General features: G+C 46.3%; 1 protein-coding gene across 1 annotated transcript; it reads left to right on the top strand.

The window, feature by feature from the left end:
- Positions 1 to 4,298: 4,298 nt before the first annotated feature.
- On the top strand, positions 4,299 to 24,222 carry LOC309589887 (broad substrate specificity ATP-binding cassette transporter ABCG2-like). The gene is made up of 16 exons (XM_082310594.1): positions 4,299 to 4,628; positions 6,996 to 7,279; positions 7,858 to 7,917; positions 9,214 to 9,328; positions 11,718 to 11,870; positions 12,621 to 12,778; positions 13,877 to 14,028; positions 15,241 to 15,357; positions 16,205 to 16,470; positions 17,032 to 17,114; positions 17,498 to 17,587; positions 18,903 to 19,027; positions 19,395 to 19,549; positions 20,989 to 21,078; positions 22,328 to 22,440; positions 23,355 to 24,222. Exons 2-16 carry the CDS (start codon positions 6,996 to 6,998, stop codon positions 23,500 to 23,502), a joined length of 2,109 nt encoding a protein of 702 aa, XP_082166720.1. The 5' UTR covers positions 4,299 to 4,628; the 3' UTR covers positions 23,503 to 24,222.
- Positions 24,223 to 24,643: the final 421 nt, after the last annotated feature.

The raw sequence follows: 24,643 nt of genomic DNA, 5'->3' as shown, positions 1-24,643 counted from the left end.
AGGCCTTGGGAGTGGATAAAAGTTAAACAGTTTTTAGGAATGGCTGGGGCAGCAGCCTGGACTTTGCTCCTGAGGAAGGAGGTGAAATGTCTACATAACATTGCGTATGTCAACATTCATGTCTAGGGAGGGAGCTGATCTCTGGAGAGCTGAGTTGGGACAGATAAAACACACTTTAATCCTGTTAACCTCCTGCGGACACTGAGGCCCTCAAAAGGGAAGCAGAAAGATGGAGTGCCCATTCCTGACGTGCAAATAGCAATACAAACTGTGCTTGAGGGAGTCCTGTCCCAGGAGCTTGGGCTGAGCGTGGGAGAATCTGGCACTGGGGAACTTGTGTTGCTGCCCCAGCTTAGCCTGGTGCTACTTCTTAGTGGCAGTCCCAGGCTTTGTCCTAAAGGTGTAAGAGTATGGGGCTGTCACGGCTGGTGTGTCTCCAGGTCAGCTTTGTTAGAGAGGACATAGGAGCTTCCTTTCTCCTTAGCAGGCTCCTAAAGCTTACCTCCCTAGTAGCTGCTATAGAGTGTGGCTAAGGTGTATCCTTGGTCTAGGCCTCTATTCCCAGCTTTCTCATCAGACCTCACCGTTTCTGCTCCCTCTGCCTGTGTTAGCTCCCTCTCTTCGTCTATCTAGCTGGTGAGGGAAAGCAGTGTCTCTCTGTATTTTTATTGTACATCTTGTGGTAGTCCTAGGTTCTGTGTAACATTACTAACAAGAGCAAGCTGGAGCTGTAAATATCTGAGCACATTTATGATGTTAGCTTTTTAACTACTGAAGAACTGCAGTGGTGGTTTAGATGCGCTAGATACTTTAGAGTACAGATATTATATCCTTGTCTGATTACTTGCTTTACCCAGATAACACCTGTGTGTAGTTCTATTGATCCTATAGTTTAACTGTTCGTGATTTCTGTCAGTCAAGCCCATGATATGTCAGTGTAGCGCACTAGTTAAATATTGATTTCCTTTACTCTTAGACCTGCTTGAATCCCTTATCTTTAACCAATTAAGGATTTACTGCTACTATGAATTCAGATAATGGACTAAATGATTAACAAAACTTGACAAAGTCAGATTTCTTTGACATAATCTGCAAGTCTTGCAAAAGCCAACTTCCCCAAGGCAAGCAGCACTTTAACCAAGTAAGGGAGGCCTTGTCAGCACTAGCTTTGACATAATGAGCAATCAGGGTGGCAAAGGCATGATGAGATGGTTTTTTTGTGCCTAGGGTGGCCAATTTGTAGATGCAGCAGATTCAGCACATGTGTACACATCTGTACAGGGTGTGTCTTTTAGAATGGTTTACTGGACCTTTTGGAAAAGAAGAGCTGGAAAATATCTCTCACTCCTGCACCATGGCTGATATTGCTGTCTTCTGCATGGATCTCAGAGCTGCTTTTGTACAGAGAGCATTGAGATCTGCTTCTTGCTGCATTCGGTAGAGAAGGCAATAGTATGCAGTTCCTCCTGCACGTTTCTCATGCACTCCCTTGCTGGCTCAAGTCCCTGAAATATTTTACGAGCTTTACGAAATTCATCATGAGGCAGGATTAAAAAACAACCTGGATCCTCTGGGCAATGAAAGCAGCATCCCAAAGAAAGCAGTGGAAAAACAGATCTGAAAATTTTGTGCCTGGCAATTCTGCTAGACAAAGCCATGCCTGACTTGATCAAGTGGTGGCAAGTCTTGGTGCAAGTGGAAAGCCGGGCTAGAGAGAACCCACAGCACCCCCTTCAAACAGATGTTTCTGTGGTGCTGTGGCTCAGGCTGCAGGAAGACGGGAAGAAGAGGCCAGGACCTTCAGCAGAGAGTGGAACTCATAGTCCTCAGTAACTTCTTATCCACTCTGCGTGCTGGGGCACATGCGGGACACATCTAGGGTGACCAGAACCTGTAAGAAGGGAGCAATGTTCAAATTAGCTGCAAAGGAGAATGATGCTTTTCAGCAGGGCTCCTCAAAGCCTGACTTTCTGCTAGGTCCCTTCCGCTATGCCCAGCACAGTGTCATGGTCTCTCCTGCTCTGTGACGCTGTAGTGGCAGACAGATCAGAGGCTCAAGGCAGCAGGGGCTAAGGAGAAGAGCAAAGATCCCAAATCTGTGCTAAAACCTGCATGAGATCTCAAACATGATCCAGGTTGCTCTTGCCTTGCTATCACAGTGTATCAAGGCAAGGCCTGTAGCATTATTTGTTTAATGTCACTCAGTAAAAGCAACAGGGCTTTGTAGCTTGGTGCTTGTTGGAGCTTTACGCTGGGCCGCTGCCTTTGTTGTCTTTCTGTAAAGACTACATCTTTTAATCAGAAGCAAAGGCTGACAGTTTACAAGCTCCCTCTCTGTGGAGCTGCAGCAGAAAGCAGTGCTGGCACCCACCAACCTACAGAGTGGTGCAGTGAGGGAAAAGTACAGTGCATAACATCAGGCTCTCCTCAGGCTTGTTACGAGTATTCGTCTTAAAAAACCACATCCTGGCCACTGTTTTCTGCCCTCTTACTGACAGAAATCTTCCTCAGCAACAGTATGAGCTAAATCAAACGGATCAGTAGAATTACACAGTTGAAAAATACTCCCAACTGGGGTGGGAGATGGAACAGGCTGAGGATGAAAAGGCCCTTGAAGAAGCCCAGAAGACTGTTGCTTGAAGAATGGGCTAGAGGAAAGCCAGAGCCTCCAGACAGATGCTGTAGTTGGCAGATCTGGTTCCTCCCCATATCTCAGGTCTCTGTCTATTTCTTTGCCATCGGGATGTGCTTAGGCACAGGGGGTTGTCCATGAAGCGTGTGGGAGGAGCAGTGCTTTTTCCTGAAATTACCAGCATGAAGGCATCCATCACCTCTGTCTGAGGAGCAGCTGAGCAACTGAAACCAACTGTCAAGAGTAACCTGAACTTTTAATTGTGCTCCTTCAGCGAGTTGTTCTCCTGCACCACTGTGCAGGCACTATGTGGAGCAGCAAGTTCATGACTCAGAAAATGCTCACCTCTGCTCCCCAGAACACAGGCTTTTTTTTCTCACTGTCCCAGGCACATCATGAGAGGATTGTCACTGCAGCACATTGAGGGCTAGCGAGTATTTAAGGCTGAAATACGCTTGGAGACAGAGAGATGTGTGTGCTTGGTGAAATACTAGGGCAAAAGTCTTCAACGTAGGCAGATTTTCCTCAAAAGAGGAAGTTAAATCACAAATGAAACGTGAACTCAAGCCCACTTCTGACCCATAGGGTGACTGAAGATAACATTCTTATTCAGCAAGCCTGATCCTTGGGTGTACCTATGGCAAAACTTGCTCTCCTGACAGATCTCTAAGGCTATTTCAATATCCCCATAATCCCACCTGTTCCGGACTCCTGTCAGCTCTGTAGAGCAATGCAGCTGCATGAGATGTGAGTGTCTTCTGCTTAGTGCAGCAAATGCATCGAGTGCATTAGCATGCCTGGAGGGAGGCAGGTGTCAGAAAGGGGATAGGTGAACCTTTGGAGTTTTTATTATTGATATGGGTTGGGTAGCTAGAGGTGCGCTTTGGCTTAGCTGAGCCTTAAATTGATCTAGCAAGAGGTGTTGTTAGAAAAAAGCAGTGCTGTACAGAACTGCAGAGGGTAGTCAAACTGGATGCAATTAATATGGTGACTTGACAGCTCTGCTATAAATCATATTTATAAACCACAAAAGCGGGCTTTTCCTGCATTCACAACACCAAGGAGTCTGGGGAGAGCGAGCTTATTTCTAAAGACAATAGTGCTTGGGAACACGAGGCCAAGGAGAAGCCTTGACAACAAGCCGAAGGAAATCCTATCTTCCTGCTTTCACACATTCTCCTAGCTGGGAACACATGGCAGCACAGAGAGGCAGCCCGATGGACAACGGGTAACCCCAGCGGGCTGCTGTCACCCCCTTGGGCCCAGCGGGCAAACACCTGAGGGGCACACTGCCTCCGCAGGTGTGAGGTCAGTGTGGCAGTGTCACCCTTGGAGGGGCTCCCAGCACAGCCTCTGGCCTCAGCTGACCCAACTGGACTGGAACCGTCCCCTGGGTGTGGGGACCTTTCCAGAAGGTGGGAGGGCGGCAGACAGAGCGGGTGCTGCCTCCCGCCCCCCCGCTGTACCCCTCTGTGCCAGGGACCTGCAGGGGCCGCGGGCAGTTTTCTGGGCACCTCACGCCCGATGCCCGTTCCCCCCTCCGGGGGTTTGCAGCGCGAGAACAATGTCGCTGTCCCCCCCGCTCCTCCTCTGCCCGCCCCAGGAGGGCGGGGTAACGGCGGGGTAACGGCGCGGGGCAGCCCTCGGCATCCCCGCGGACGGGGGCTCGGCCGCGCCGCCACCCCGCCACCGGCCGGGGGAACCGGCTTCCCCCAGCGCGGGCCACGCAGCCGGGGGCGGCCCGGCTCGGCGTCGGCGGCGGCACCGCCCCGGGGGTCGCGCAGCCGCGGGCCGGGCCGCGCTGCCGGGCGGAGCGGGGCTCCATCGCCGCCGCCTCTGCCTGCGCCCCGGCGGGGTTTGCGTGACAGCGCCGGGCACTCCCCGCCGCCGGTTTATATAACCCGCCGCCCGGACCCGGTTATAAAACGCCGCTAAGGCAGCGCTGTCGCCGAGACCCTCGCCGCCGCCGCCGCCGGGAGCGCCGCGGCAGCCGGAGGTAACGGCGCGGCCCGGGGCGGGGTGCGGCGCAGCGCTCCGGAGCCCTCCGGCGGGCAGCGCTCCCGGGGCGCGGGGCTGCCGCGCTGGCGGGCGGGGGCCTGGGGAGCAGAGCGGAGCGCGGCCGGCCCCGTCGGTTCGCGGCTCCGGCTTAGTAGCGGAACCGGCCCGTGGGGCGAGGGTGGGGGACTGGAGGGGCGCTGCTTGTGAGGGGCTGCTGCTGCCTGATCCTACCTGTAGCCTCTGCTAAGCTTTTCTCATCCTCCCGTCATCCTTGCACGTACCCGCAGCAGTGGTTTAGCTTGCCAGTGCTAGTCAGTAGCTTTGCAAAAACACGTATAAAACGGTTCATGGTGTAATAAACTATAGAATCTATCCGGAACAGATGTGAGGTATACAAGACAGTCAAATGTTCAAAAGTCTAACCAGGTCTTTGCCCCTGGTGTCACTGCCATCCTGACTTTATTTTTCCTTCTGACTGTTGTGCAACCTTTCAAACATGTAAGCCTTCTCTTGCTGATGTAACCAGCGTATCCTTTCTTGTTTCCCATAAGCAAGGCTTTCCCAGGGGTGACCAGCCTTAGAGTTCAGGACGTGTCCAAGCTAAACAACCCTTCCTTCTCCCCACCACTTTTCCTTTACTTATATGGGAAAAAACTACTATATCTTCTTGAGCTTTAAGTGATAGGAAGAGGCAGAGAGGAAAGGGCAATTCCTGTTTCTTTAAATCTGGCTCTTGCAGTGCCAGTTTCTTAAAAGCATGACCACCTCTCTCCCTGAGAAATCCACTACTTCTGCGGTGGTGGATATTGTTGGTCCTACTGGTTATCACCCTCTCAGTCCTGGGAGGAAAGTACAGATAGTGGGAAAAGGGTGATTGGTAGCATACATCTACCTTCCCACAAAACTCAAGTAACCAGCAATGGATGTCTTTGTGGGCAGTTCTCTCTCCTTGCTCTCTTAGTTAGCCTGGTGACTGCCTTGGCTTTCCACAACATCACAGTAAATTTTTAGCTTTCCAACAAACACCGTCATGCCAGCAGCTAGAAGGGAAGGAAATGATTAGACTAACTTGTGTTAGTCTAACCTGTCGTGTTCAGTTTCTGGAAGGGGTATGTAGTAATTCCTCTCTTCCTTGCTGTAGTTCCCTGGAAAGGGGACAGGAAGGTTTGCAGCTGCAACGGCACCTGGCGAAAAGGCAGGGTACAAGTTATGCCCAGGCCTTGCACAGGCTGCAGAACTTGGGGACTGCAGGGTTTCCAAGTTCTTCACGTGCAACATCAAGGCAAGAACTTTGAACTTTTTTTTTTTAATGAGTGAAGGGATTCAAACTTGGTCTCCATCAGTTATAGCAACAGAAAGGAAAGCAGCCCCTTGACAAAAGAGCTCTGCTGCTGTGACTAATAAGTGAATCAATATTAATGGTTATACCCATATTGATATATTTCCTACTATGTAGGCCCTGATACGTGGACAGGGAGAACAGTTCCTTCCCTTTGCTGTTGACATGTCCTCCCTTTCAGGTGCTCCCATCCTGGGCTACAGAGACAGCTTATCTGCTTGAACCAGAATGCTTTATAACTTTGTGATTATAATAGATACCATATTTAATTTTGCTTAATGCACCAGTTTGTACCATGTTTTTCCTTACTGTGGGATGTCCCAGATAAACCCCTGTGGGCAGGGGAACTCCTACTGTTCTTCAGGCTAAATGATGCCTGCAGACAACCCCAAATTTCTCTTCCTATTTGTAGTCGTGAAGTGTCCTGATACTGGCGTGACTGAAACATGATAAGCAACATGTGTAATTGCTATTATAATCACATCGGTATCTCTGAGACAAACTTGTGCCAGCAAACAAGGTGCATGTGACTGGCCTTCATTTTCATAAGCACAACTGTTTTTCTTCCTGTGGTTCTCCATACAGGTTCATCAATAGGTTATCTCTGCTGGCTTTGTGGGGGTGTGAGGGGAGGTAAGCACGTTACACCTGGAGGAGGGGAGCTTGAGTCTCTCTAGCTTAAGTGGTAGCAGCTTGCGTTTGTAGTCCCTGCTGTGTTGAGCAAGATGGTGACCATCACAGATGGGCTTGATTCTTACCTCATTAGATGTTCTTTGAGCTAGCATCACTTCAAGAACATACATGTCTCCTTCTGAAAGGCTATGCGTATTGTTCTAAATTTGTGGGTTTCCGTGCCTTTGGGGACTACTGCATGTCTTCCAGCGCGGATGTCCATCCTTTTGGAAACTTGGCACATGTAAGGATTGGTGTGGTGTGCATGAACTTGTTTTTCCAAGACACTTTCTGCAGAAACCTTTGCTTGCATGTCTCCTTCCCTGAATGTTTTTGTGTTCTTTGTCTCAACAGATGGGAACTGCTCAAAACAACAGTGACCTCAAAAAACTCCATGCAGTGGAGCTTGACCTGTGTAACAAGGACATGATGGCAGATGCATTCGATCACAGTATTATTTCTGTTGGGGAAGAGGAAGGAGCAGGCAATTTCCAACGTTCTATTCCAACACGAGAGTCACTCCGGTCCCCTCGGGGCTCTGTTGTGAGTTTCCATAACATCCAGTACTCTGTTAAGCAGTCCAGTGGATTCCTATGTAAATGGAAAACTGTGGAAAAGAAGATCCTTCATAATGTCTAGTAAGTTCTTGCTTAAATAAAATACCAGAGGGTAGTAATTAATCTGCTGCTGTGAATTGATGACCTCAGGGGCACCTTCCAGATCCAGCTGTGCTGGTAGAGAAATGACTACCCTCCTGCCAGTCTGCAGTTCATGTGAGCGCTTTCTAATCTGCTTTTAGGCAAAATAGCCAGGATATAGCTGGAGCGGTTTCAATTATTGATTTGAGCAAATTAGGATCAAACTTGTCTGAACTCTTCTGCCAGAAGATCTGAGGGTTCCCTTAACTATGGTTCAAGCTGCAGTGGGAGGAAATAGGCAGCAGAGAGCAGTTGCTTATTCTTTTCAAGACCCAGCTCAGCTGGGAAGACACTTAATTTCTGACTTTTGTAGATTGCTTTTTATGTCCAGCTCTGGTTCTGTTCTGACTGGCAGTCTGGGACAAGAAAGGAAAAATGCTTATTGATTTCAGATCTAAGGAGAAGTTTTTAATAATCTCTAAGTTTTCCTTTCAACAGCATTTTGTTCACACCTTACCTCTACTATGAGCTGCATGTGAACAGTCCTCCATTTGGAAATAACTCTTTCCTTCTTCCAGTGGCATTATGAAGCCAGGCTTGAATGCTATCCTGGGGCCAACAGGGAGCGGTAAATCTTCGTGAGTACTTTCTTCTGCTCCTTCAAATGGACAGTCAGCTGTGCAAAGAGGATTTGGGACGCTGAGGGTTGGGGAAGATGTGAGGAATGTGCAGGCTCAGACCTTTGAGTGCCTGTGAGAAATCTGGTGATGCAGTCTGACCTCGTGGCCCTCTGCTGTCAGCTTTGCTGGAGCTCTTGCCCTGCAGCAGTGTCACACTCCTCATCTGCTCCAATTGGTGGTCCATATTACTGCAGTCACCTTTGGTGGTGGCCTGAGTTAAGAATACCAAGCTGAACTGGGGTGACTGGACCTCAGGTGTAGGCTCTGTCCTAGACCTGTCATGAGTTTGGGAAGGGGGGCAGGCTTCTTTGAGGGCAGGAGGGATGTTGTCCCCTGTGAAGGTGCTGCAGCAAGACTTCCTTGAAGATGCTAGGCCAAACCCCTCTCTGACAACTGACAGGAATACGGTGTAATGTCAGGCTGTAGGATGCTTTGGATCCTCAGCTCGACTTGGCTGTGGTCTGGTGGTGGGGGTGCACATGTGAGTTCTTTGGATGCAAGCACAGAGAAATACCATGCAGACTATCTCCAGCCAGTGCTGATGCTGATTTCTCTCCCGTATAACCATGGTAAGAGAGCTCTTTGTCACTCTCTGCCTTTGAGAATGTCAGAGACTGGCAAATACGGCCATTGTTCACACAGGTGTGTCTTTGTGGTGACCCTTGATCTTCCCCTCTGAGGAGACTGCTGGCTAATCAGCATGTTTTCAAGAGCAGCACTTCATCAGGGCAGTGTTTACTTAGCTAGCAGACAGGCTGGCCTCTGCATTGGCAGTAAGGAGAATCCAGTGATATGTTAAAACAAAATTACTTTATAGAATTAATCCTAACTCTAGTCTTTTTTATACCCATTTGGATTCATTTCCTTGAGATCAAAGTAGTTACTTCTGTGCTCCCCTGGCTGGAGAGCAGGCTGCAGCTACTTGGCGGGGTGCTTTTGTCTGTGTGCATTTGAGGTTAGCTGTTAATACAGAGACTGATTTTATGTCTGTAGGGGTTGACTGCTGTGAATTGTGAGGTTCTGTATACTACCATACTGCTGTGGCACACCTTGTGCTGGAAAATCCTGTATCTACACCAGGCTTTCTGTACAAAGAGCTAAAGCCCCCAGAGTAGAACAAGCCCATTTCTGTGCCCTTTGGTTTGCAGCATGCCATGAGCAGGCTGTAACTGCAGTCCTGACTGGTGGTACTTATCCAGTCAAAGGTAAAAGCAGCTGTTATGGTAAAACCTAATGCCTGATGTTTGTCTGAAGTCTCCTAGATGTGCTGGCGGCCAGAAAGGACCCAGCAGGCCTGTCTGGAGAAGTGCTTATAGATGGCATCCCACAACCTCCAAATTTCAAGTGCATCTCAGGATACGTTGTGCAGGTGAGTAACTGCCTTCAGTGGAGGCCTGGGAGCCCTTCGGAGGGAAGACCGCATAAGATGAGCAAAGCATGAACTACTAGGTTAGGTAATTTTCAGTGATCCCTGCAGAGTTTAATTTGATAACTCAGATGTTACAGTATTTAGTATTTTTCTGGGATATGGAAGACAAGAGCATCAAACTGTTACTCCAGCCGAGTCAAGCACAGAGGTGTTTGTCTTCCCAAAGCCACATGGATGCTCAAACCACTGGGCTACTGTGGCTTGTTCTTTGGGCTCTGCCCTGAAGTACTAGCAAGGGTTTAAAAAAAAAAAAGGTGAGGAAAAACCCACAACACCCAAAATCTCTTGTTGTAAAGCTCAGAAGCAGTTCTAGCTGGCAGAAGTACTTTCAAGCTATCAGGCAATAATTCTAGGAAGTAAATAGACCCCTGCTGTTCTTCCTCTGATTCTGGCTGGCTGGGACAGAGCTTCATTCCACTCAGAGACAGGAAAAGCCAGCTGAATCTGCGGAAGTGGGTGGAGGCCTGGACCAATAAATAGACCCTCAAAGCCCTGGGGGAGCAGAGGAGAAGGGGATTCTTGGCAGCAATATGAGCAGCCAAATCTGGAAACCATCCAGGCTTCTGACTGCAGGCAGATGTGAAATAGGCAGCTTTTCTGAAAGCTGCCAGCTGGGGGGCTCTGGGAGGATGCATCTGATGAGACTGATGCTGAGTCTTGATCCTGCAGGTCAAAGATCCCCAAATCCTCAGTGTTTCATGAATGGCCAGGAAGTTTCTTGCAAGTGGTCCCATTTTGAGATATCTGTCTCTCAAACGTCCAAAGCAACCAAACTTAACCTTAAAATGACAGGCAACTAGGTGAGAGATTAGTCTCTCTCCCCTCCCACCCCTGTGCAGTACTCCCTAGATCAATAACGATGGCCCAAAGACTACAAACAACACTTAAGGCCTAAATACATAAATACATACATACTTGTAGGGTCAGTTTTATGCAGATTGAGCATATAGACATGCTAAGTCATATGTTATCCCTATAAAACTGCTGGTGGCCTCTCCACTCATGCCTTGCAAGTGAGGGTGTCATGCCACAGTTTTTTACATTTGGTATTAAGGTAGCTTAAATTCACAGTTTAGTTTCCAATCAGATGACCCAACAGTTGTATTGGTGGATCTGAGGATGGGGAATGGGAGGCTAGGATGAGAGACTGAGGGTGTGCAGGAAGGGAAGTGATGGTAGGAAATTCCTAAACCACCTCTGGCAGCAAAGCCAGTTTATCATAACAATACACCCTGAGTAATCTGTCATATACTTCTAGCACAGCAGCACCTTCAGTCTTCCTCTGTTAAGTCCAGTGCCAAACATGGTTGGCTGGCACATCCTTTGTGCTGCTGATCAGCTACAACTGATGTGGAAGGATTCTTGCCAAAGCAGGCAAGAATCTGCTGCCCTGCAGCTTAGGAGCTGTGTCTTCCAAAAGGGCACTAGATTTGAAAGGTGCCTAATTAACAGGCATGTTTCTCAGCAGCTGCCCAGTGTTGCAGCCCTTCTCCCATCATATGGTGGGATGCAGAATTAGCTCGAATATCAAAGCAGGGGTAATGGAGAGGCATGGAGCTCTGGATGGACCTGACGTCAACTCTGTTTGGCTCATGGGTTGTTAGAGGTTGGTGCAGGCTGCCCAGATGTTTGTCAACTGGATAGATGTGATTCTTACTCAAAATGCACATGACTGTTGAAGCTTTTCTAAAGGGGTAGCCCTTAGAATAAGGTCTTGTGCCCAAGAGTTATAGATAGTTGAGACATGGAAAAAATCAGGAGCATCTTGGTGCAATACTCTTGTTTCTCTGAGGAGCTGCTGCCAGCGAGGAGCTGGGGAGAGCTCCTTCTTGGCAGCTGAACTTGGCAGGTGGTCTGGACCACAGCAAGATATGGCTTGCAACCGGGAACAGAGCTGACTTGGGTGATCCCCTGAGTGTCTCTACCTTGAACACTGAGCACTAGCAATGTCCATTGGCTTCAGCTAGACTGGCAGAAGTTTAACACTTTACAAAAACAGCTACCTGCTCTGCCTCCCTTTGACTGGTAAGGAAAACGCACATGCAGTACAAAATGGTACTGTCTGCACTTGAACTCCTGAGCCTGAAAGCAGGCAGAGGTGGTGCTTGGTGTAAGCTGGGAGCCTGCAGAGCTGCATTCTCCCCTTGAATGCTACTGAGTGACCTTGAATTTCATGTCATGTAAGTTTTGAAGCAGGGGTTGTCCCTCAGTCCAGTTTCCACTATGGTCCACAAACAGCTTATCCAGCAACTGCCACTACAGGGACTCTGGAGCCAAGTCAAGTAGCTGAGAAGGAGGCTTTCCAACTGTCCATATGTACTGCTTTCAGGATGATGTTGTCATGGGCACAATGACGGTGAGGGAGAACCTGCACTTCTCTGCTGCCCTGCGACTCCCCAGCTCCATCAGCGTTAACGAGAAGGAAGAGCGAGTCACCCAGATAATCAGTGAGCTGGGATTAAGCAAAGTGGCTGATGCTAAGGTGAGCAGTGAGAATACCTTTCTCAGAAATCATACTACCTCTGGAAACTGAACTAGTTGACTCTGCACAGTATGGCGTACATAGTGCATCTACTTAAGCTAAGCAGGAACCTGACTAAACCATACTGCACACAAGAAATCAGTCTCCAGCTCAGGAGGTAGCTTGGAAAGAGGTATGTGTATTTGCTACTAAAAGGGGAAGACTTTTGGACCATGTCCAACATGTTGTATAAGTTCAGAGGGGAAAAAGTTGCCTAGTCATAGCAGCTTGGAAAGCTGCTCAGCCCCTTCCTGGCTTTGTGGGACAAGACAGGGAATTGTTTTTACTGAGCTGAAAGCTGGCCTGTGATGGGGAAGTTCTGTGTAGAGCTTGTTCCTTCCAGCAACATTTTTACTCTTACTTTACTTTTACTTTACTTACCCCACTCTTGAGCAGCAAGTGAGCTACCAACAAAAGGCATCCCTGAACACCAATGCCACCTCTGACTGCTGTGGCGTCATTCTGGCTCTTCCTTGTCAGTGTCATCCTTGTTCCCTGAAGTCATAAGATGCTTGGTACCTCTGAAAATCAGGCTCTGCTTACTGCTGCACAGTCCCTCACACTGAGTCAGACCCATCATCTGCTGCTGGCCCTGGAGTTCACTAATGGGACTCTGAAAATGAAAAGGGCTGCTGGGCATGGAGAGCCCTGAACTCCAGAGCATGCACTGACCAGGTCTTGTTGCAAATACTTGATTTCTTCTGCTTGTAGGTAGGAACTGAATTGATCCGGGGAGTGTCTGGAGGGGAACGGAAGAGAACCAACATTGGGATGGAGCTCATCACAGAGCCACCCGTCCTTTTTCTGGATGAGCCAACAACTGGCCTTGATGCCAGCACAGCCAATGCAGTCCTCATCCTCTTGAAGAAGTAAGTCAGTTCTTCAGGGCTCTGCTGCAATTTTGTTGTCAGCTCATTAGTAAAAAAAGGAATGCTTTTATAACTGAGTGGCTACAGTGCTTTTTTTTTTTTAAAAAAAAAAAAAAAAGCTAGACAAGGAGACTCAGAAGTGGTAGTAAATTCTTTATTTGGGTCTTGTCCAAAGCCATTTGAAGTTGATGGGAATCCTTCCACAGCAAGCATTGGACTGGAGCCCAAAAAGCAGATGTAGCTTGGACAGCTTCCCTTTGCCACAGAGAGGGGTGGACTGGGAGGTCAGGCCTTGCAATCATAATTTCTTGGCCCTCCAGCTGAGTCTGTTACAAAGTCTCTTCTGCCACTCTGGCAATGGCCTTGAACTCAGATCAGACTTCACCTGCAGATTTACCCTCAGTGCCCCCTCTGTTTTGGAGATGAACTGTCTTCTGGTACAAAGAGGACCAAACAAGGCTTATTTAATGAGAATGAGTTCCTAACCCTCCTCCTGGGTTTGTAGCATGTTGTCTGGTTTGTCTTGGGGGGACATTTTGCTCTGCTGTTTGTGGATAGAGGTCTTTGATCAGCAAGGATACTTGTTGGGCATCAGTGCTAAAGCACTTGAAAGAGCGTCTGGCAAACCTGAAGGAAAACTAGTTTTGACTTTTCTAGACAGTAAACCTTCAGCAGAAGAGCTAGGAGAAATCTCAGCTGACCAGACTACCACAGCCTGTTATGTAAAGCCTGGTACTGCCATTGAGTGCAGTAGGACCATTCTGGTTAGTCAGGTTGGAGCCTGGTATAGAAAACATGTAAGTAGGGTTTATACACAGCTGTGGCCTCAACTTTTGCTAGCTACAGACAGCATTGTACTTTGTCTACCTGGACTGCAGTGACAGTCTGTTGTAATGATGGGTGCTGTCTTGAAGGTCTTGTAGCCAGCATCCAACACAGTGACAGAGAAGGGGGAACTAGAGCTTTTCTGGGTCGAGACCCTGAGAAGTTGACAAGTATTTGTCTTGGATTTGGATATGTATTTTTTGCTTGTGTTAACATGACCTTTCTGAAATGCAAAGTGTGGTGTATTTGAGAGATGTTTGGTTTCTATTTCAGGCTCTCAAGAAGAGGGCGAACCATCATATTTTCCATCCATCAGCCCCGCTATTCCATATTCAAGCTGTTTGACAGTCTGACATTACTAGCTTTGGGAAAGGTGCTGTACCATGGTCCTGCAAAGCAGGCCCTGGAGTACTTTAGTTCTATTGGTAAGTCTTCTGTGCCAAGAGCAAAGGCAACTGGCTAATGAGTTTAATCTGTGGGTAGATTCTCACCCTAGTACTGGGTAACAGTCCTGTGCTGTTTTATCACTAGGATACTAGAGGCTGCACACATACAGTCTGAACAGTGTTATGTTAGAACAGCAAAAAAAACCCAAAACGATAAAACTGAATTTTTCCAGACAACACAGAGCATAGCTCTCTCCTGCCTTTGTTTTGCCTTGCATCAGGACAAAAACCCAGAATTGCCTGGACATTTAGAAGTACGGTGCACAACAGACAAGATGATGCTTGTAGTTCTGCCAGGCCTAGGTGGCAGTCCCAGTGGGTTTTGAACCACAGCCTGCAGATTGGCAGGAATCTGTAGGGGCTGATCCAAGAATCTGCTCTAGTCTGAATGCCGGTGGGTTACCGAGAGGACAAAATCATGGTGTGTCTTAAGATGGGTTAATAATTGGTGGCTGCCCCTTCTCCAAGTAAGCAGGGTGAGGGTTTCTGACTATAATGGACAGAGAACATGGAGTGAATTTCCAATCTAGTCTAGATGCAGCCATGGACACATTGGATTGTAAGCTTTCCCTAGCTTTAAGGGAGATGCTTTAACCAATCTCACTACTTTTACTCCTCCTCTTAGTACCTCACCTCACTTCCTTTCTCACAGGAATGCTATAGAATAAGCATCCTTGCTTTTTGGTTTTTTTATTTCCTCCTTGTCCCATAGCTTGAACCATATTATAAGAAGCCACTCTTGGACAGCCCTTCCTCTTCCTTGTGACCAAGGAAACACAAGCAAGAGTTGAGCTTCTGGAGCAAGCATCTGAGGCTGTAGAGCAGACATCCAGCAGCCTCTACCGAGGAACTGTGTCTTTCAGAGTGGGATGTGGTTGAAATAGCACTGGGAAGGAGGCAAGAGTTGTCCATGCTGAGCTGTGTAGAAGCAAGTTACAGATTTCTTCTCACCTGAAATCAGGGGAGAATAAGCAACTTTGAAGCTCTGTATAGATACCTCAGATTCACCATCTCCTAAATCCTGTCCATTGTACTGCTGTAAACTAATGCTCATGGGCAACAGTGAAGTTTTCTTGCAACACGGTTGTGGAAGAGTGATATAGTATTAGACCTGACCTTCCAAGCTGTGTTCTGTGCAATACAAACATGTTGTGTGTGTGGTGTTTGTTTTTTTTTTTTTTTTTTTTTAAGGATATGAATGTGAACCCTTCAATAATCCAGCTGACTTCTTCCTTGATATCATAAATGGTGATTCAACGGCTGTGGCAGCAAGCAAGGAAGATCACGGACCTCTGGACACAGGAAAAGGTAAATTGTGCAGGAGAAATCCACTGTTGGCTGGTGTAGAAGGGAAGTTGTATGTGGTGATGGCAAACTTTTATTCTCTGGGTTTCCTCCAGTCTAAGGGTACTTCATTATCTTTTTATTTTTCCTACTAATAGATATACTTTGCTTTGGGCTTCTTTAAAGAGCTCAGAAAACTTTTAAAGGTATTTTTTTCTTCCTTCAGTAATATAGGAGAGCAGTGATAAATATCAGTAATTTACAAAACCTATGTGGGAAAGACTGAAAAAACAGAATTCCTTAGTCTCAGGAGACAGCTGAGAGAAGACAGAAGTTTTCAGTCACATAAGAGGCCGCTGCAGAGAAGACAGGGTAGATAGGCTAAGGAGTAATGGATTTACAGGGCAGTGAGAAAGACTGGAACTAGATTAGAGAACAAACTTTCTAACAATATAGTGAGTGAAATGTTGGGAAATCTTTGGGGATGCTGTAGCATATCCATGACTGAAGAACTATAAGGGAACAGTTTTCCTAATGGTGCTTTTTGGGGATGGGGAAATGGATCAGAGTAAACATTGATTTCCCCAAAATTCAGTGAAACAAAGGTTTTCTGGTGCCTCATTCTAAGAATATGGCCATTTTTGTGCTACAAAGAACAGGCAGATTAGCTAGGTTTGATTAAAACTGTAAGGAAACCCTCTCACTCAAGCTAGCCTCTTAAGCTCAGAGCTAAGGCTTGAACAATTAAAATTCTCTGGGCATTCCTGTTTTTTTTTATTCAGTCTCCAAAGTGGTTGAGCGTGTTGATGGGCCATGTCTGAAGGTAGGGTTCATGGGGAATCACAAGCCATATCTTGTCTTTCTCACTCAGAGGTGAGCAGTGAAAATGGAGTGGCAGAAGATAACGTGGACAGCAGTGTGGTAGATGTGCTGCACCAGAAATATCTTAACTCCAGCCTGTATCAGAGCACAAAGGAAGCACTGGGGAAAGTGGAGCTTGGACGGGGAAGCAGGCAGAGAGTCTCCAAGCAGGGACATAAGATCACCTATGCAAATGGATTCCTCACCCAGCTGTACTGGGTGTCCAAGCGATCCCTGAAAAACCTCATCAGGAACCCACAGGCCTCCGTTGCACAAGTAGGTAACAATTGCTAAAAGTCTCAGACTCCCTCTGCTCTCAGTCCTGCAATCTGCAGTTTGTAGGACAGACTTTTGTTTTCAAAGGCACCTGGGGAAACAGCAAAGTCCTGTGCTGCTGCCACTTAAGTGGAATGAGATGCCCAGCTACCTTTGTTGTCTTTGAAAAAAAGTCTCCATTTTAATTTAGTACAAGGACTACTGCACTGAAGGTTGGGGAGTGGGGGGAAATGCTCCATTCTCTGGTTCACATGGGGAGCTTTTAGGGTGATGTTAATTTTGTGCCTCACTTGAAATTTTAAGCTGGGTTATTCTTTGAGTGTGCTTCTACTAACCTTTCCCAGCCAAAGAAGATCAGAGGAAGGAGAAAAGTGAAGAGGATAAGCTTGGAAAATTTTCCATAAGGCTTATAATTGTGTGCGTCATAGGTATACATTGACTCACAACAGGAAAGTTGTAGGCAGGTGTGAATCTGAAACCCTGCATATGCCTTAATAATAAGTTTGTCCCTATTTACTTATCTGAAAGACTCCCTTCTCCCTTTCTTCTTTCCACTTCTAGATTGCAGTGACTGTAATTCTAGCCTTGGTTGTGGGTGCTATCTTTTTTGGTGTAAAATTGGATCGAAGTGGCATTCAGAATCGGTAAGTTGGAAAGCCACAGCTTTGCTCATTTTTGTATCTGTAGCAGACAGGTTTCAGCCAGAGGGAAGGCCTTGGGATCTACTTGGACCACAAAGGAGGCTTGGGTTCCCAAGCCTCAATGCACTGCAGCATGGTATTGCCAGAGGTCCTAAAGGGAATGCAGTTCTGTCAGGCTCACACATATGTACAAAGGAGATGTGAAAGGGAAGATAAAAGGAATAAACCTGGTTTTACAGCTAAGATCTACAGTGGCACAATGAAGTATCTCCATTCTGTGAACAGAGACAGAAAAGCACTGACTTGATGGTATGATGATGTCTGAGGCTGCCAGTGTTAATCTAGGCTGTTTCCTCACTTTTTGACTGTTCTGTTTTGCCTTCTAGGGTTGGATCCTTGTTTTTTGTCACCACAAACCAGTGTTTTTCCAGTGTCTCTGCAATTGAGCTGTTCATCAGAGACAAGAAACTATTTATGTAAGTAGTGAGGCACTTAGACTGTCTCAAACCCTGGAGTGAGGCGGAGGGGAGTATCTTACAGGCTAAACAAAATTATTTCCACCACAGACTTGATTGCTCCCTTGCAATATCGGATTGTAATAGTAATGCTAAACTGGTCTGTGGAGCACGGAGCTGAAATGCTAAGAGGTGGGGGAAGGAGGGGAGAAAGAAAATGCTTTCACATGCTTGCTGTGTCACAGTTTATTGAGAAGTGCTTTTCCTAGTCACTTTTGGTAACAGCTGTTTTTGAAGTCTGCGTGTGAATCCTGCAGTCTGTGAACCCTGCCTGCCCTCTTGCTGACAGGGTTGAAATGCTGTCTTGCCATGGTCCTAAAGTGGTAAGACTGTGCAAAGACGAAGGGAGAGTTCTTGGAAAAGCTTCGCAAGGGTTGCTCAGATGAAGAGGGCTGCTGGCTGACTTATAAGACCTCCCTAATAATCAAGCGCATCTCTCTATTTATCTATCTATATATGTATATGTATATATTATATACACACATGTATATATACATACATATTGAAAATGTAGTTTGGAATAGCCTCCAGCTCCTGGGATGAAAGGGCAAGAGACAGATCCTATGCAGTAAAGAAGAAATTGGAATTTGTGCCTGGAATGCACGTGTCCACCCACAAGTTGCTCAGAGCAGCTCCCTATTGCCCCTAACAGCTGCTCAGGAGTGAATCTCCCCCACACTGACATCTCTTGCCAGTCTGCCATGCTTACCAGCTTCGTTTACCAGCTGTGTCAATGGGCATTTTGGCACCTCACCAATTAATGCATCTTTTCATGAGCTCTATTAAGCAGCAAAACAATCATAATGGCATTTAATTGCCCTGTGAACTGGAGGTGAGTTGATGTCCTAAGGGTGTTTTCCTATTGCTGGGTATCATTCCTTCTCCCCTGGAAGGAGCTGTATGAGTTAGGTGTGGATGAAGTGTTTCTTCAGTTAATAGCAGTCTAATACTTTCCCATGCTCTTGTGTTAAGGATCATTCTCTTTTAAAAGAGATTTAGGAGCTTTTATCCAGTATGTTACTTAGCAGTCACATAGCCTTTCATTCACTTTCCTCGGAGAGCTCTCAGTATGACTGCAGGGCCTGTGAGATAGGTCAGCCCGTACTTGACAGAGTGGGAAGTGGTAGCACAGAGAAAATAAGCAACTTGCGTGTAGGGAAGGAGTCGGTGGCAGAGAGAACAGAAACCAATTCAGGATAAACCAGACACGTACGCTGAGCCTGCTTCGTAGATAACCTCTAAACCTGTACAACTCCCCTCCTTCCTGTCCTCGCAGCCATCAGTACACCAGTGGATATTACCGTGTGTCTGCCTACTTCCTGGCCTTGATGATAGGAGATCTGCTGCCCATGAGAACTGCTCCAGCCATCATATTCTCATGCATCAGTTACTGGATGATTGGTAAACAATTGATGCTTTCATTGAACCTGTCATCTTCCAACACATTTGATTTCTGACTTAGCCAGAGTTTAATTCCGGTATCTCTAACATGAAACTAATTGAACCTTCAACTGATTTAAGTGCTTGGCATCATAACTTCAGAGGACTCTGGGGCAGGGGCAGAGACACCAGCAATCTAAGACAGGGACCTGCTTGTCCACATCTTTCGGTAATGCTCTTTGGGCCTTTGGAGCATGCACAGTTCCTGCCAACTCCAAACTTAGTCTTTCTTCCTGCTTTCCCTGTTTTGTATAGGAGTCCAAGGGTACCTCTCTGGGATTCATAATGTGGTTGTTTACTGGACGCTTTCCTTTCTGTTTTTTGACAGGATACCAAGCTGTTGCTGGCCGGTTCTTCTTCTTCATGCTGACCCTGGTACTGGTGTCCTACACTGCCACGGCCATGTCTCTGGCTATCAGTGCTGGCATGGACGTCGTGGCTGTGGCCAATCTGCTCATCACTGTTTGTTTTGTCCTGATGCTTGTAAGTATATAAGGGTCTGTGTGCTCCTTTGGTGGAGGTGAGGAAGCAGCTGAGACAGGCTGAGAGGACTGGGTTGAGCCAGCCCTAAGCAGGCTGAGAATCCACAGTCCAGTAGCATGTCAGCCCCATGCCTGTGATTTTATTGTCGCTACAGTCAAAGATGTACTTCTGCCAACTTGTAATCTAAGGGTCAAGTCATCGCTCAGGTGCAATTTAGTAGGTGTGATGCCACCAGACCTTTGCAAACATTGTGCCCCAAAAAAGTGTTTTGGTTTTTTTTTAAATTGTCCTTAGAAAAATTGATTAAAAAAAATATCTTGCATTTCCAGTATTAGAAATCTAAGTGATCAACTGGATCATTTAAAAGGAAAAAATCTTGAAATAAACTTTAGATTGATTGATTGATTTTATTGCATTATTTTTTGTTGCCCAGTGGGATTAGCAGCAGCATACCCTGTCTTTACTTTAATTCAGTATTGCCCTTGGGTTTGAGAAATTACTTCAATACTCTTCTTCAAGGACTTCTAAGGAAGAGAGTAAGTGAGAGAGAAAGGAATTTTGACTACTCATAGATGAGGGATGTGAATTCTTTTTCAAAGAGATAATGTAAGTGATGAAACTTCTTGACTGTGAGGCCTACCAAGTTACCTTAGAGTAAAAAGTACCTTCTGTCAGGTGATTCCTGCTAGCTGCCTGTACATATTCTGAGCCCACAGTGCATCCCTTGTTCTTCGATTTGCAACTTAACCTGCTTTTGCAATAAGCTAAGTGATAACGTATCACTTCAAATGCTTGCTGTGGGTGAGAAGTGTGTGTAGTGAAGGGCAGTTAATGTACATTGACTTCAGTCACAGTATATAAGGAATGGCACATGCACATCCTGAAAGACAGCAGGGTGAGCACAAAAACACTTGTGATAAAGCACAGCCTGAAGCGTCATGTTTAGCTATCAGGTCCAATTGTGCTAAGAAGTAAAGGAGCAAACCTTGTTCCAGCCAGGAGAGAGCACACGTGTAGGTCAGAGGAGAAAGCTGAAACAGTAACAGCCCTTAAGGCTCCCCATGGTTTCCTTCTTGTTTCTCCACTTCCTCATCTCCCAGTCATCCTTCTTTAACCTCTGGCTAGCTCTACCATAGGACACAGTCCTCCAGAGCAAGAAGTTGTTAGCATGCATGCTTGTTAGCTGACATGTGGATGTAGAAAACCTTTCTGACCTCTTTGCAAGCAGTTCAACTGGAGTACTTGGGTGTGCTGTTGGGCCAGCTGGCTGGGAATGCTGCAAGGTTTGAACCTCATGCCTGTAGGCACAGGCATAGCGGCAGCAGGAGGTCCGTCTTCCCAGCACGCCTCTGCTGGGCAACTGCAGTATCTGTGCAGGAATGGCACTGTTTGCAATAAACAGAGCTTGTGACTCATTAGCCTCTTCTGTTCTATTTCAGATCTTTTCAGGCCTCTTGGTAAACCTCCCTTCTGTAATGGGCTGGCTGAACTGGCTTAAGTACTTCAGCATCCCCCGATATGGCCTCACTGTGAGTAGAAAGTAGCATCGGTCTTCTGTGTGTAATGTAGCCACACTGCTGCTTCCTGGAGAGGTTTTGAGTATAAATGAAGTTCTCTTAAAAGTCAGATTTGATTTCTTTCCTTGCATGAACATGGTGAAAGAAGAACAAACCAGCCAACCCCAAAAAGGAAGCAAAAGTTAATCTCTGTGTGAGAGGTGGAAGTCCCAGAGACTGAACAAATCCTTTGCGCCACAAAATTAGTGCCGCTTGGACAGCGGCAGAATGAGCTGTCCAGTGAGGCACTAATTCCTAGCCTGAGTAGTTGATCCCTATGGTTTAGAATAAAGTCAAAGATTGTATGGCCTCTCCAGAGACTGCTGTTTGGGTGGTCAGTCTGAGGTTAATGACTGTCCAACTGGTTAAAGGATTTACCATAATGCCTAAGTGTCTCAGTCTTCAGTGTGGCTTCCTCTGAAGTGAAATGTGACTTACTGCCATTTCTGAAGAATAAGGAGCTGGTGTACCAGAAAGCTGAGGGTGCAGCTGCTTGAAGCGCAGTAACTAGACATAGTAGGTCGCCCACTGGTCACAAGTGGGAGTTGTGCTTCCATCCCCTGTCTTCATCCTGGCCAAGCCTATTTGAAAGGAATAGTTTCCTACCTTTGTGTAAAAATGAGTGAAATGAATGCCGGAGCTGGTGCAGGGTGGTGTGGGCCGGACCATGTTGACTGGCAGTGGAAGAGAAAGGTAGGATCAGGGAGGGGGGGAGATGTGTGAGACCTCCCCTGTTTGGATATCACTGACATATTTTATCAGTGTTGCTGAATATGGAAGTGTCCCCTGAGATTGCGGTTAGCCCAGGATGCCAGTGCAAGGGAACCCTTCCCCTCTTGCCTTGGCTGACTGTGCCATCTGCTTCAGTGTGCTGGTGCTGGGGTGTTTGCATGCAGCCACGTGGTTTTCTGGGTCAGTAAATTGACCCGGATGAAAGTGGATGAACAGGAACTTGTAGCTGGCAAGACAGAAACCCATGGCTAAATCACTGAAATGCAACTTTGGAGCCAAAGACTCAGACGCCAAACCATCCTGCATGTAGAACTTGGAGCAGTTCCTCAGAAAGGCGGTGATTAAGAGCCTCAAAATAAAAAGGAACATAAACATACGATTCCAAGAATGGTGATACGTGTCTTCTAATAATCAAGTTCCTTTGAGGTGTTTCAGTTTTAGCACCCCAAATCACTAACTCTGTAAAAATCTGATGTCTGCCTCTCCCTAGGCTCTTCAAGTGAATGAGTTCAGAGATCTTTACTTCTGTGGTGAGAATAATCCAAATGTTACAGCGCCTGTGGGAGATTCAGGCAGTTGTCCCCCTGATATTTCAGGAGAAATGTAAGTCTCTAACTCATGGTGGTTCTTGGGCCTGAATTGTGATGGCTTGGTTGAAGAGAAGTCTGGCTGTTTCAAGTGTTTATATTGTTCATAGAATAACCACTCACAGACCAGTCTCAAGAATATGTCCCAAAATAATGTATTCTAGGATTATATAGTAAAACTTCACAATTACCCAAGAGTGAAATAGGGATGACACTTTACTCCTAAAAATAGGCAGATGAGCTAAATTAAATTTTGTTTTTGATGACCTAGCCCTGGCTTATCAGTTTTCTTAAACAAACCCAGGGTCACTTAGCAATGGAAATGCAACGTGTGGACAGCTGCAAAGTTGTTGGGAAGCAGTAGACCTGTGATCAGAAACATGCCTGCTGCTCAGAGCTTGTTTGTACATATTAACCTCCCTGCAGAGACAGAAGAGAGCCAAGGTATCTATCTCCCGCTGCTACTGCCCCATTTGAAATACTCTTGACTATTGATACCTTAAGTTGTAGCAATGCAGGTATTTTGTGACACGTGCTAGAGGGCTAGCGAACTGAGCTTATTGCAGGGAACAGTGCTAGAGCACTGTTTCCACAGCTTTTGGACTGCAAACTCCTGCTATGGACCTCCAATGGTTGCTGTGTGAAACTAATGCTTTTGTACTTACCACGGTTTAATGTGGTTCTGAGTTTTACTCATAAATTACCAGCTATCTATAAACAACGAGGATACTACTGAAAAATTATGAGAACCAGAGATCTAGATTTGTCCCTTAAGCTTTTTTTAGTGATAAGTTATGAAGTTACTCTATTTCTGTCACCTGTTTTGCAGAGTTGAGGGTAGAAAAATCTTCATGGAACAGGAATAAAAGTAACTACCCGAAGACTTGCACCACATAGTAATACTAACTTCTGCCCCATGCTTTTCTGCAGGTGTTCTGGTGAAGCATACCTGTGCAGCCAAGGAATTGCACTTACCAACTGGGCAATGTGGGAGAACATAGTGGCTCTCATCTGCATGACTGTTATCTTTCTTATCATTGCCTATGCAAAACTCCGGTTTATGAGAAAGTTCACATAGATTCCTGCGATGCCTTGCTCTGCAGCTTCTCTGGTCTTAAAACTGCAAAGCTTGTTAGGGCCTACTAGAGATTGCCAAAAGATTTCAACTGACTTTACTGGACTTCAGATGGAAACCCTGTCCCCTTGTTTCTGGAGCATGATCTCCACATGGTTGTATGATTTTGGTTTTTAAGAAGAAATGCATTAGTGTATATTGCATAAGTGATTTTTTGTAAAAGAATATAGTTCTTATAATTCCTTAGGTACATATCAAACTATATATTGTAAAGCATTATTCTTCTGTGGCCAACTTATACAGGAAATGTTCAAAGAGAAACATTTTCCTTTGAACATGTGAGCTTCTCCATCACAAATGGTATAAGATGATGATGGCATTTATGCATTGATATGTTGCCCCTTGTTAGTGCCTGTCACATCTGAGGAGAGCCAGGGACCATTCGCAGCGTGTTGGAGATGCATTTGAGTATGAAGTCAGTACAGGGAATGAGCACTCCTTGCTAAGCAAGAACAGTTATACTTCTAGTAGCTTCTCCATGGAAGCTACTTGCAGAAACAACTTTTGCTTGATTAAAAGCTAAACAGCAGTGGTGTAAGACATCTCATCTAAGAAGACTGGGAAATATATACTGTTGTACTGTAAAAAAAACAAAACAAAAAAACCAAACACAACCCCCCAAAAAACCACCAACAGCAAAAAATACATTTACTGCTTAAGAGGAGGGGAGGAAATTCCCTTTCTTTTTTCTTTATTTAAATAAAAATTTGTATATGTAGCAATGGCAGATGTTTTTAACAGACTTAATGCTTAGCTGCACCATCTATATATAGTGCTACTTACACTATGGACTGAAAAAAACCCATGTAGACAGTGCTGTGGCAACTACAGCAATGCTTACCACAGTCACCACAAGACAGACTGTAGCGTGCCAGCAGTTGTCTCCTGACCACACCATGAGCAAAAGCAGAGCTGCTTTTAAGCCGCATTAAGACCCTCAGATGCAAGCGGACCAGCTAAGACAAAGGAAAACATCCTCAAAGACAAGGCTGGAGAGCTTGCTTGTGAGGGCCGGGCTAGCAGCAGCCCTTGAAACTGGCCTGCAGTGTGAAGGGGCTTCTGTTGCTCCTGCAATAAATGGTTC

This window comes from Platalea leucorodia (genome assembly GCF_965183815.1).
Source record: "Platalea leucorodia genome assembly, chromosome: 4".
NCBI classification, from domain to species: domain Eukaryota; kingdom Metazoa; phylum Chordata; class Aves; order Pelecaniformes; family Threskiornithidae; genus Platalea; species Platalea leucorodia.
This window is presented reverse-complemented; position numbering and strand designations above follow the sequence as displayed.

Excerpts from the sequence above, each read along its gene's own strand:
- LOC309589887 (XM_082310594.1), top strand. The coding sequence starts at position 6,996 with ATGGGAACTGCTCAAAACAACAGTGACCTCAAAAAACTCCATGCAGTG. Across the intron at positions 7,918-9,213 it reads ACAGGGAGCGGTAAATCTTC|TCTCCTAGATGTGCTGGCGG; the intron begins GTGAGTACTTTC and ends GTTTGTCTGAAG. Across the intron at positions 19,028-19,394 it reads CATCAGTTACTGGATGATTG|GATACCAAGCTGTTGCTGGC; the intron begins GTAAACAATTGA and ends GTTTTTTGACAG.